The sequence below is a fragment of the Myotis yumanensis genome, unplaced genomic scaffold, assembly GCF_028538775.1.
Source record: "Myotis yumanensis isolate MYYU_CA2020_CCGP unplaced genomic scaffold, mMyoYum1.0.hap1 SCAF_2, whole genome shotgun sequence".
In the NCBI taxonomy this organism is placed as follows: Eukaryota; Metazoa; Chordata; class Mammalia; order Chiroptera; family Vespertilionidae; genus Myotis; species Myotis yumanensis.
This window is the reverse complement of record NW_027223753.1, coordinates 63,449,968-63,463,573: the sequence shown is the minus strand read 5'-3', so window position 1 is coordinate 63,463,573 and position 13,606 is coordinate 63,449,968. Positions and strand designations below refer to the sequence as shown.

General features: G+C 42.0%; 1 protein-coding gene across 1 annotated transcript in view; it reads right to left on the bottom strand.

Annotated features, from left to right (window-relative positions):
• The window catches only part of DNAI3 (dynein axonemal intermediate chain 3), a 99,501-nt gene that overhangs the window by 73,336 nt on the left and 12,559 nt on the right, over positions 1-13,606 (bottom strand). Inside the window, exons 4-5 of the mRNA XM_070405493.1 lie at positions 7,046-7,227; positions 5,961-6,065 (exon numbers count right to left, since the gene is read on the bottom strand). Of these exons, the coding sequence (XP_070261594.1) occupies positions 5,961-6,065; positions 7,046-7,227 (287 nt within the window). The remainder of the gene's footprint in view (positions 1-5,960; positions 6,066-7,045; positions 7,228-13,606) is intronic.

Here is a 13,606-nt window from a genome sequence, read left to right as displayed (position 1 = left end):
TCAAAAATTAATTGAGCATATTGGTTCGGGCTAATTTCTGGACTCTCTATTCTATTCCACTGATCTATATGTCTGTTCTTGTGCCAGTACCAGGCAGTTTTGAGAACAGTGGCTTTGTAATACAGCTTGATATCTGGCATTGAGATCCCACCTACTTTGTTCTTTCTCAGGATCGTTGCAGCTATTCAGGGTCTTTTTTTATTCCAGATGAATTTTTGGAGAGTTCGTTCTAGATCTTTGAAGAAGGCAATTGGTATTTTAATGGGAAGTGCGTTGAATGTATAGATTGCTTTGGGTAGTATGGACATTTTAATGATGTTGATTCTACCAATCCAAGAACATGGTATGTTCTTCCATCTGTTTATGTCTTCCTCTATCTCTTTTTTCAACGTCCTGTAGTTTTCTGAGTAGAGGTCTTTAACCTCTTTAGTTAAGTTTATTCCTAGGTATCTTAATTTTTTTGGTGCGATGGTAAATGGGATTGTTTTTCTAATCTCCCTTTCTGAAAGTTCACTATTGGTGTATAGAAATGCCTCGGATTTCTTGGGGTTAATTTTGTATCCTGCTACATTGCCAAATTCATGTATTAAGTCTAGTAGCTTTTTGATGGAGTCTCTAGGGTTTTGTATGTATAATATCATGTCATCTGCAAATAAGGACAGTTTTACTTCCTCTTTTCCATTTGGATGCCTTTTATTTCTTCTTCTTGCCTGATTGCAATGGCTAATACTTCCAGTACTATGTTGAACAGGAGTAGTGAGAGTGGGCATCCCTGTCTTGTTCCTGTTCTTAGGGGAAATGGTGTTAGTTTTTGACCATTGAGTATGATGTTGGCTGTGGGCCTGTCATATATGGCTTTTATTATGTTGAGGTATGATCCTTCTATTCCCACCTTTCTGAGAGTTTTTATCAAAAATGGGTGTTGGATTTTGTCGAATGCTTTTTCTGCATCAATTGATATGACCATGTGGTTTTTTTCTTTCAATTTGTTTATGTGATGTATCACATTTATTGATTTACGGATGTTGTACCATCCTTGCATCTCTGGGATAAATCCTACTTGGTCATGGTGTATGATCCTTCTGATGTACTGCTGGATCCGATTTGCTAAGATTTTGTTGAGGATTTTGGCATCTATGTTCATGAGGGATATTGGCCTGTAATTCTCTTTCATTGTGATGTCTTTACCTGGTTTTGGTATTAGGGTGATGCTGGCTTCATAGAATGAGCTTGGAAGCGTTCCTTCCTCTTGAATTTTTTGTAGTAGTCTGAGGAGGGTAGGTTTTAGTTCTTCCTTGAATGTTTGGTAGAACTCCCCTGTGAAGCCGTCTGGCCCTGGGCTTTTGTTTGCTGGAAGCTTTCTGATGACTGCTTCAATTTCTTCCATAGTTATTGGCCTATTGAGGTTTTTAGATTCTTCCTGATTGAGTTTTGGAATGTTGTATTTTTCTAGGAATTTGTCCATTTCCTCCAGGTTGTCTAGTTTGTTGGAGTAGAGTTGCCCGTAGTATTGTTTAACAATCATTTGTATTTCTGTGGGGTCTGTTGTTATTTCGCCTCTATCATTTCTGATTTGGTTTATTTGGGACCTCTCTCTTTGCTTCTTGGTGAGCCTGGCTAGGGGTTTGTCAATCTTGTTTATCCTTTCAAAGAATCAGCTCTTGGTTTCATTGATTTTCTGTATTGTTTTTTTGGTCTCTATTTCATTGATTTCTGCTCTAATCTTTATTATCTCCTTCCTTCTGCTCACTCTGGGGTTTTCTTGTTGCTCTCTTTCTAATTCTTTAAGTTGTAGAGTTAGATGATTGACTACCATTTTTTCTTGTTTTTTGAGATAGGCCTGTAGAGCTATAAACTTTCCTCTCAGGACTGCTTTCATTGTGTCCCAGAGGTTTTGGATTGTTGTGTTTTCATTGTCATTAGTGTCCAGGATGTTTTTAATTTCTTCTTTGATGTCATCGGTAACCCAATCAATATTTAATAACATGCTATTCAGCTTCCAAGTGTTTGAGTATTTTGGGTTGTTTTTATTGTAGTTTATTTCTAACATTATGCCATCGTGGTCTGTGAAGAAGCTTTTTATGATTTCAATCTTCTTGAATTTGTGGAGACTTTGCTTGTGACCCAATATGTGGTCTATTTTTGAATATGTCCCATGAGCACCTGAGAGGAATGTATATTCCGCAGCTGTGGGGTGAAGTGTTCTGAAGATGTCAATTAAGTCCATCTGATCTAGTGAGTCATTTAGGATTGCTGTTTCTTTGCTGATTGTTTGTCTAGCGGATTTATCCAGTGATGTCAGTGGTGTATTAAAGTCCCCTACTATGATTGTATTGTTGTCGATCTCTCCCCTGATATCGTCCAGAAGTTTTCTTATGTATGTGGGTGCTCCTGCATTGGGTGCATATATGTTTACCAGGGTTATATCTTCTTGTTGTATTGATCCCTTTAGTATTATGAAGTGGCCTTCCTTATCTCTGGTTATGGCCTTCACTTTGAGATGTATTTTGTCAGATATAAGTATTGCTACCCCAGCTTTCTTTTCCTTTCCATTTGCGTGAAAGATATTTTTCCGTCCCTTCACTTTCAGTCTGTGTGAGTCCCTTCTAATGAGGTGGGTCTCTTGTAGACAGCAGATGTATGGGTCATGTTTTTTTATCCATTCAGCCACTCGATGTCTTTTGGTTGGAGCATTTAGTCCATTTACATTTAAAGTTATTATTGAAAGGTACTTGTTTGTAGCCATTTCTTTTTTTGTGTGTGTGTGTGGCTGTTTTCTTTCTGAGCTTGATATTTCTTCTTTTTACACCAGTCCCTTTAGCATTTCTTGCATGGCTGGCTTGGTGGTGATAAACTCCCTTAGCCCTTTTTTGTCTATGAAGCTTCTTATTTCCCCTTCAATTTTGAATGATAGCCTTGCTGGATAGAGTATTCTTGGATTCAGTCCTTTGCTTTGCATCACTTTGTAGATTTCCGTCCATTCTTTTCTGGCCTGATGTGTTTCTGTTGAGAAATCATTTGATAATCTAATGGGAGATCCCTTGTATGTTACTTTCTGTCTCTCTCTTGCAGCCTGTAAGATTCTCTCTTTATCCTGAACATTTGCCATGGTAATTATGATGTGTCTTGGTGTGGGTCTTTTCGGGTTCACCTTGTTTGGGACTCTCTGGGCTTGTGTGACTTTTTTCTTCCCCACCTCAGGGAAGTTTTCTGATATTATTTCTTCGAATAGGTTTTCTAATCCATGTTCATCTTTCTGTTGTTCTGGCACCCCTATTATACGTATGTTGTTTCGTTTCATGTTGTCCCAAAGCTCCCTTAGGCTCTCCTCCTGTCTTTTAATTTTTTTCTCCATTTGCAGTACAGTTTGAGTGTGTTTTGCTTCCTTGTCTTCTAATTCACTAATTCGGTCCTCCGCTTCTCCCAGTCTACTGTTGATACTTTCAATGGAGTTTTTTATTGAAGCTATGTCACTCTTCATTTCTTCTTGGGACTTACTTAAGTTGTTGATTTTTTCATCTGTTTCTTCTAGCTTCTTGCATAAGTAGTTGAGTTTTTCATCTGTTTCTTCTTGCTTCTTGAACATCTGGTGCATGTACTCTAGGAACCTTATTCTGAATTCTTTTTCCGTCATGTTGCATATCTCTGTCTCACTTAGCTGCTTTTCTGGCGAGTCCTCCTTTTCTTTCCTTTGGGGGTTTCTTTGCCTACCCATGTTTGATCTCGCTGACATATGTAGATGTTGAGATGTTCAGTGGCTGCTCCCTGGGTGGCAGGGGCTCCTTGGGTTGTGGTTGCTGCTCAGACGGTTGCGGTAGCAGCTGCTTTCCAGTTGGCAGCAGCTCCTCTGGTGGGTGTTGTTCACAGCTGTGTTGGCTCTTCTGGCTGGTGGGGGGAGGCTTCACGTACAGCTGCTGTTCCACAGACAGAGGGTGTGGTGATCAGGAGGCTGTGGTGATCAGGAGGCTGCGGTGATCAGGGGGCTGCTGTTGCTTGGATCGGTCTGGGAAACGCTCCTCTCTTACCAGCACTGCATGGTCTGGGAAACGCTCCTCTCTTATGGGCACTGCATGGTCTGATCAGTTCCTCAGGATGCCCCCTTTAGTCTCAGTTCTCCGCAATCACAAAATCCAAATCTCAAATCTCCTGGCGCCAGCAAACCCGCGGAACTCCTTACCCTGGTCAGGGTCTGTGTCTGTCCCAAGAGACGCGGCTGTCTGCCATGCGGTCTCCCTCCGACCCTCTGGGCTCAGGTCTGGCAAACTTTCCTGCCCAGATCCCTGGTTTTTAACCTTTCCAGGGGAGGTCTGCCCTTCCCGGCTGCAAACCGTCTCACCAGCTGAGTAAATTTGCCAATTCGGGGTGGGTGTTATTAGTTTCAGCTGCTTACTCCGTTTGCTCCGGGACAAGACCTGGGACGTGTCTGCCTATATCACCGCCATCTTCAGAAATAGAAACATTGATGAGAGAAAAACTTCATTGATCGGCTGCCTCCTGCACACCCCCTACTGGGTTTAAGTCTGCAACCTCAGGCATGCGCCATGACTGGGAATTGAACCAGTGACCTCTTAGTTCACAGGTCGATGCTTAACCACTGAGCACACCAGCCAGGCTGCATTTCTTATATGTTGGTGGTGATACTGGTGCAGACAAACCTGTTGCGATGTCAGAAATATAAAGTATAGCACATATAATTATGCATAGTACATAATACTTGTTAATAATTATAAACAACTATGTATTTACTATACTACACTTTTTACATTATTGTATACTCTTTTTACTTATTAAAAAAAGTATTCTGCTATAAAACACATTATGCTGCAACTGATTGATATTCCTCTCTCTCTCCCTTTCCCTTCCTCTCTCAAAAATCAATAAAAAAAAAGAGGTTCTTAGATTTAAAACAAAAAACAACACAATATGCCATGTTACACCAACAGCAGCCTCAAACATCTCATGTTTGATTGCATCATTTTGTCTTGTGCTTGATTTAATCTCGTATTGTTTGTACAGTAATGGTAGCCTAGGGTCAATAGGCTAGGACCATCTAGGATTGTGTAAGTACACTCTACAATGTTCCCACAAGAAAATCACCTAGTGGCACATTTCTCAGGTGTATCCCCATTGGTAGATAGCACAAGACTGTAATTAAAAAAAATTAAAAGCACAGAGAAAAAGCAACCATAAAAATAAAATTGAAAATATTAAGGCTAAGTAAACTATCATTTTTAGTTTAAAAAGTGTAGATGTTTTAAAATTCTATGCTTTACTTTTTCTTGTTTGTTCAACAACCACTCAAACCCCTCTGTCTACCTCCGTTTGACCAAACCTCCCCATAAGGATGCCCAGGTCAGAAGGCAAGTCTCAGAAACTCATTACCTGCCATGGCCACTTGTAACAAAATACCTTGAAGGTTAACTAATTTTTTTTTTCTTTGAAAGCTACAATTTTTAAAATTTCTGCTTCCCTCCCTGCCAACGGCCCACTGACCAAGTCATTCTTTTAAAATCTTACTGTTCAATAATCATAGCAAACACTATAATAAGGGCTCTACCTTGTGTTAGCCTATTTAATTTTTATAACAGGCCTGGAATGGGCACTGTTGGTGCCACCGTTTTGCAGACTAGAGGTTTAGTAACTTACCCAAGCTTTGGAGATGGCAAGAGGAGAACCAGGAATATGGGCCGGGGAGTGGCTGAGGGCAGTGGTACTCCAGATTTGCTATTTCTGTTCTCATTGAGCCAATAAAGGCAAATAAGTAAGAGTATCTGCTACCCTGAGATGTTTGCCTTAGTTCATCCCACATTTACTGCTTACTTACTCTAGGTGCCAGAACTCGATCCAGGCCCTGAGATAAGGGGGCTGAACAAGAAGAATCATAACCATGCATAGTTCTCCCCCAGAGGTACCGCTCCCTTCTGATAATCCACAAAAGGCAAGGGCTTGGGTGTGCTTACATTTAAATAGTTTTCCTTGCCCTCTTCTGTTCCAATAACATAAAAGTTAAGTCCAAATTCGAAGTCTTTGTCATAAACAACCAGAATCTCATCTCCAGGATATTCCTACAGGAATATAATCAAAGGAGAAGGTTATAGAATATTCCATCCAAAAGCAACAGAATATACAGGGTAGGCAAAAGTAGGCTTACAGTTGTTTATATGGAAAATAATACAATAACTGTACAATAATAATACAAGAATAAACTTTCTGTTTTGCACACTCATAACTCGAAACCTCCTTTTGCCAAGCCCTGTACATTCTTTTCAAGTGTACATGAAACATTTAAAATGATAGATCATATGTTAGGCCACAAAACAAGTCTTAATAAATGTAAGAGGATTGAAATCATATCAAGCATATTTTTTGACCACCATGTATAAGACTAGAAATTAATTACACAAAGAAAACTGGAAAATTCACAAATATGTGGAGATTAAACAATTGAAAAGGAATGAAGGCTAATGAAGGTTAATGCTGTCCAGTGGTCATTCAATTTATTCAGACATCGACACAAAATTGATATTTTTCTAATCAATCAATCATGAAAGATCACCATACTACTAATCTATGGCCAATAAGCCCAAGTTGCAAAATTACTTTATTAACTCTAAAAAGCTTTTAAAATACAGTAGGTCCAGGGAAATTTACCATGCAATTTTATTTCTAACAGGAAAAAAAGAAGCATTTCTTTAGTTTGGTGTTGTGCTCTGTTGCATGCTTGGAGACAAATCAGGAAAAAAAATTATGAATTAAACAATTAAGATAGTATGGGAAAACAAGGGTAGATTCCTGTTCTAGTTACAATTGGGCAAGGATCAGCGTTTCTGGGTGTGGAATAAGACAGTCACTAAGTGTCAATGAGTGTTTGCTTTTCACCGAGGATCACCCAGCAGGATTCCCAAGGTGCAGGCAAGCTAGTATTTCCCAAGCTCATGGCAAGTGCCAGATTTGAATGCAGCAATCGCTCCAACTGTCATTATTCAAGGGGTACCAGGAACCCCTTGAAGCAAGACTGAAAAATGAAGAGGGATGTTGCACTTACCTGGATAATTTTTTTGACTGGGTAGAAATCAGATACTGCAGCTCTGTTTTGAAAGTCTGCCAAAATATCTTGTTTCTTGATAAGTTTATAAGGTTGCTCATCTGTCACATCTTCATCTATTCGGCAACTGAATATTTCTTGAGTCTTGGTAGTTAACACTAAAGGATAAATTTCTGGATGACCTGGGGAAGACAAAGTGGAATTTTGATATTAAATGTAACCACGTAAAACATTAGCAATGGGAAACATGCAATTGTTTGCTTTAAATACCTGTCTTGGTTAAAATTTTTAAAAGTCTTTAAAATCATTGCTCTTATTTTTTAAAATATATTTTATTGATTTCAGAGAGGAAGGGGGGGGAGAGAGAGAGAGAGAGAGAGAGAGAGAGAGAGAGAGAGAGAGAGAGAAACAATGATGAGAGATAATAATTGATCAGCTGCCTCTGGCACTCCCACTACTGGGGATGGAGCCTGGAACCTGGGCATGTGCCCTGACTGGGAATCAAACTGTGACCTCCTGGTTATGTCGAAGCTCAACCACTGAACCACACCAGCTGGGCTCATTATTCTTATTTTTAAAGTAAGTCTACCCATTATAAAAACAAATGTCAAAAAAAAAGAAAAAAAGAAGAAAATAACAATTACCCATATTACTATGTCTCAAGAGAGAACCTCTATTAATAGTTCGCTCTACTTCCTTCTAGCCACTCCATATGCAGTTTCTTATATGAAATTTTAAATACTGCCTTTAATACTTAATGTATGTCACAAGTATTTTATGATGACATTATATAATCTTTCTAACATATTTTAAATTCATGCAACTCTGTAGCATAACTTTTCACAGTTCTGTTGTTGATAAACATTACATTTTTTTCTCATTTGTTTCCAATGATGGGAAATAACTCTACAAACAGATATGTAGTGCTTAATTTTTAAAATCACATTTCAAATTATTTTTTAGGATAGTTTTTAAAAGTGAAATCATTGGTCCAAAGGTATGACCACATTTTCAGGCTCTATCAAACCTGCATTGGCTTTCTAAAGCATCTTCCTGCTCATCCCTCACCTCTGCTCTCTCTCACTAGATGACCTCACTTCCTGTTTCACAGAAAAATTCTGTGTCTGTAGAGCACAGAATCCCATAGCCTAGTCTACCAGCTGATTGGCACAGGCACCACCTTCCTACTCTTCCCTCCACTCGAAAGACCTGCCCGTCCCTCTCTACCCTTTTCAGCCATTAAGACCCACTCATGTTTCCTCCTTTCCTACCTCTGTGCTGTTTTCCCTCAGCATTTGCCCACTGGTCTCCTATTTTAAAAAAACCTTCTCTTGACCTTACTGGGTACCTCTACTCCCTAAGGCTCCTTCTTTTCACAGTCAGACTTGTAACTCCATTCTCCACATTTTAAAGCTATTGACTTCCCCCATTAAGTTGCATTTCCAGACTCTTGGAAGTGGAGAGAAAGGTGGGGTGGGGTTCCTTTTTCCCTCCTCAGTCCTAGGTTTGCCCTCAGAAGAGGAGGGAGGTTAGGTTCAAGAGGCTTCCATTCCTGTTCTTCCTGTCCCTGTTCCCCCCACCCCAGGCCAGTCCTCCCCAGCAGCAGGCCCTAGGACAGGGGGTGGAAGAGGATAGGTACCAGCTGGCATGTTGCCATTCCCTCTAACAAGCCTTCTTCTCATTTTTGTATCACCATCAGCTTCCAGCACCTCAGTCTCAGCTCTGCATCTTCCCCCAGAACTCCCTCCCCAACTCCATGCTCCCAGGAGCCCACAGCCCCTCCCATCTTCTCCAGGCCCTACACACCTGGGTGTCCTGACATCCTTCCTCCCACTGCTCAACAGGTGCGTTGTCAAGGGGACAAGTGCATGTGGCCTCTGACGTTGGAATTTTGAATGTATTTTCCCACAGAAACATTTACCCCTCGTCCAAGCGGCTCTATGGTACAATTATTCAGGTAATTTTGGAGTTTTAATGACTGTATGCATAACACTGATTCCCAATAGCAATCGGTTGGCATAACAAACATTCGGACTACAAGTTGTTCATAAGCTACGGACAAACTAGGAGACGTTCAATAAACAACTGTTGAGTCGCATACAGGTTATCCTTTGAGAACATTCTGCCAAGGATAATTCGTAGTGTCTAATGCATAATAAATGCTCTGCAGTTTTGCCTTTGAAAACCACCAGGTGGATCTGAGAGAACCATGCTGAGCTAGAGCCAAGAAAGAGGTGGCGTCCTTCATAAACGGAGGCCAGAAAGCCTCTACCATCCAAGAAACAGGAAAGACAGTGACAAAGGCTGTGTTCCATGTCACCTGCCCCCCTAACATACTTCATATTCTGCTAGCGGGACAGTCTTCACTAAAATGACCCTGTCACACCGATTGGACTTCACCAAGACAACTTTAACGTAGACTCTAACTTTCCTTTATCTGGAAGTTAGTAAAACGAGTAGACTGTTTCTAGCTGCAATTGGCAGTCACGCATAACTTCATGCATAATCCCCACAGTCTACTACTTTTAAGCTCTACCGAACAATGGCCAAACTTAACAGAGCAAGGCCTGATGCTTCTGGCTTCCCCCAAGGGTCTCTGGCAAAATTCAATAAAAGGATACTGCTATTTAGGCATTGAGGCCTACACTGAAGACAGCACCCCAGGCATACAACAATGAGGCGATGGTGATTAGCAATGAGGTGGGCTGTAGGCTATGGGCTAAGGGCTCAGTCATGCCTCCAGCAGAGTGGGATGTTGGTTGCTCCAGGAGGGTGAGACAGTTGTTGGAGCAGAGGAAAAGGCCTGCAAGGCTTCCTGAAGCTTACAGAGTCAGGAGCAAGACCTGCTGTGTAGGGTACCAAGCTAGGGTGGTGAGTGAATAACAATGTGGGTGCATAATAGCCAGGTTAATGATAGTAACTTCTGTAGAGCACCTACTGCATGCAAGTGCTGCTCTAAGCACTTCACGTGTATCATTAATTAATTTTTATAACAACATTCTAGGTGGTTACTAAAAGTGCATTCTTTTTTTCTTTTCTTTTTTTTTTTTAAGTTGAAGAAAGGGAGTCCTACAGAATTCAAATACCATATCCAAGGTCAGGATCTAGGAGTTGGAAATAGAGGATCTGGGATTCAAACCAAGGTCCCTACATTCTAACTACCCTCCTATACTTTCTCTCCAATGTGTGAACCCCGCAGAGCCCAGGAGAGGGGCCTGCTCCTTCTCCACACACAGTCAGAGAGGTGACGGGGGTGACATTCCACAGGATGCGGTGAATGGCAGTTATTTACCTAGTCGACCAATAGAGCAGGAGCCAAAAAACGGACCCAAATTCTATACAACTCACTCCTGGAAACCTTACTGTGTCAACAAGGAAGAGGCCTATGAAGTATAAATCATGTCCTGCATGTTGAAACAGAATTAAAGAGCTCCCAAGCATTTCATCTGTATCTTCTTTTTTAAACATTTTGTTTGCTGTTTACTTTTTAAAAAACAGTTATTATCGAGGTTTAATTGACAGATAATAAACAGTGTGTATTTAAAGTGTACCATTTGCTCAATATATGCACATATCCATGAAATAGTCAGTGGGGATTATTCACCCACATGGTTATTCACATTGGGTATGGTATCTAGGAAATCTTTACCTAATGCAAGTTCACAAGATTTTCTCCTATGTTGTCTTCTAGAAGTTTTATAATATTTGGAAGGCAGCTATGCTCACCACTATACCACCAACGCCTCCAAAGTTTTATAATATTTGGTTTTACATTTAGGTTTATGATCCATTTTGAATTAATTTTAGGGTATGGTGTGGGGTCTGTATACAGATATGCAATTGATCCAGCATTGTTTGTTGAAAAGACCACCCTTCTCCACTGAATTACCTTTGCATTTTTGTTGAAAATCAATTGACTACTTATATGGGTCTATTTTTGGACCCTCCCTTATCATTTATTGATTGAATTCACTATTTTTATGGCATCTTTTTAACAAATTTGTTTTTCAGTTACAGTTGGCATATAATATTATATTAGCTTCAGGTGTGCAACATAGTGATTAGACATTTATATACCTTACCAAGTTATCGCCAGTTAAGGTGACTTTGGGATAGCCTGCTGGAGGCTACAGCCAACAGCAGTTAGCATATTAATGCAAACAGAAAACACTGGAAGGTCAATGGACTTTGATATTCAGCAGGGCTGAAAATCAGCATAACACTGCCCTGCTGTGGGCTCAATGGCTCAAGGCAATTTCCTAACCTGATAATCCTTATACTATTTACCTAACTTTACCTTTAATCTCCTGCATGCATTGCTAAAGAGCAAATGTGTATTCAAGTAAATAAAAGCGGACCAGGCAAGAAGTTGGTGTGTCTCTTCAAGAAAGAGGCTCCACCTGGCCCCCAATGCCTTCTAAATTCATATTTCTTGTATAGCATTTCATTTGTGCGTTGGCCCCTCCTTCAGATCCTGAACCCTGCTGTGAAGGTCGCGGCAACAGCCTAGGTAAGAAGGTGTATGGGTACTACCTGATCTAACTTCTGCAGAGTCTCAGGAGGTGGGTGTCACTACCTCATTCTTGGGATGAAGTAGGGACTCCAAGAGGGAAAGTCATTTGTGGCCACATAGTCATAAGTGGCAGAATTATGATTTGAACCAGGTCTCTCTAATTTCAAAACCTGTGCTATTATTAATCACCTGTGATGAACAGAATAATGTTCCCCAAAAGATGTCCAGGGCCTCATTTCTGACACCAGTGAATTGATTGATTACATCAATGACCCTGAGATGGGCAGGTTATTGGGCCCGATGTAATTACAAGGGTCTGTGTAAGGCAGGAGGGTCAACGTCCAGGAAGGAGACATGACAGGGAGGTAGAGGTCAAAGAGAGAACGTTTAGAAGATGCTATGCTGCAGCCTTTGAAGACAGAGGAAGGGGCCAAGGGTCAATGAATACAGGGCGTCTTTAGCTAAAAAAGGGAAGGAAACATTTTCCTCTGAGACCCTGGAAGGAATCAGCCCTGCTAATACCTGGACTTTATCCCAGTAAAAGTAATTTCAGACTGTTATTTCCAAAACTGTAAGATAATAAATTTGTGGTAATTTGTTATGGCAGCAACATGGAATTCATATACCACTGATACCCTAACCTGTATTAAAGTATGATTTGTAATTATAATTTGGGTAAATTATTTAACTTTTGGGAGTCACAGCACCTCCATCTTGTCATGGCCATGATAATCTATACTAATAAAAGGGTAATATGCTAATTAGACCAGAGATCTTCTGGACATCCTTCCGGACAAAGCCATGGTGGTGGAGGCCAAGGTAGAGGCAGATAGGGGTGATCAGGCTGGCAGGGGGGCAATTAGGGGGCGGCCAGGATGGCAGGGTGGCAGTTAGGGGGCGACCAGGTAGTCAGGCAGAGGTGGTTAGGGGCGATGAGGCAGGCAGGTTAGGAGCCAGCTGTCCCAGATTGCAAGAGGATGTCCAACTGCTGGTTTTGGCCTGATCCTGGCAGTCAGACATCCTCCCCATGCATGAATTTCGTGCACCGGGCCTTTAGTCCTATATAATGAAAGCCTAATATGCAAATCATCCCCTCGGGCGGTCATTCGACTGGGAGTTCGACTGCTCACTATGACGTGTGCTGACTACTAGGGGGCGGCGTGGAACATGGTGGGCATCAGCAATGCAGAGCTGGCAGCAGGTGGCAGTGGAGGCACTGTCAGCCCTGATGGGCCCTGATGAGAGCAGGACTGCAGTGGGATGGTGGAGCAGGTGAGTGGGCAGCAACAGGCCAAAGTGGGTGCAAGTGGGGGCCTGATCACCCTGCCAATCGCCCTGCAGATGGTGACCAGCGGCAGTGGTGGCGGGGCAGGGCTGCTGCCTGGCTCCCAGGTGATGAGGGAGCCAGGTGCGGGGCCCAGCCCCAATCGATTGCCCTGCAGGTGGGATGGTGGAGCAGGTGAGGGGACAGCACCAGGCCAAAGTGGGATGCCAGGCAGGGCTGTGGGGCTGGAGGCGTGAGATGGGGCCTGATCCCCGCAGGGCACCCTGAGGGACCCCACCTGTGCACGAATTCATGCACCTCCTGGACCTCTAGTGTTTATTAAATTATAGAGCTAAAGGGATACTACTCTCTAGAAACCTCTAGACGTTGCCCTTAGGTCCTCAGGAGACAGTTGGTTAGCTGGTGTGCGGGTCCCTTGATCCCTTGGTCCCTTGGTCCCTTGGTCCCTTGGTAGGAAAGGGAGTCCTTGCCCCCTGGAGCATGACAGCCATGAGGCCCGAGTGATGTTAATGTCAGGATCCCATAGCAAGGACGTCAAAGGGATCCTGATGTTACCCTGAGAGAAGTCCTGGAGTAGAGGAGGAAGGTTCTAGTATAGTGGGATGCTAAGTCAAAATCTACTTTCAAGTCTCACTGCAAAGTTCTGAGGTTTGTTTGCTTGTTTTATTCTCCAATAAACAAACAAACTCACTTCTCTCAGTCTTTTCCCTTCCAGCTGAAACATCTCTACTGTGTCCCTTCTCAGGTCCATGGAGGTTTTTGT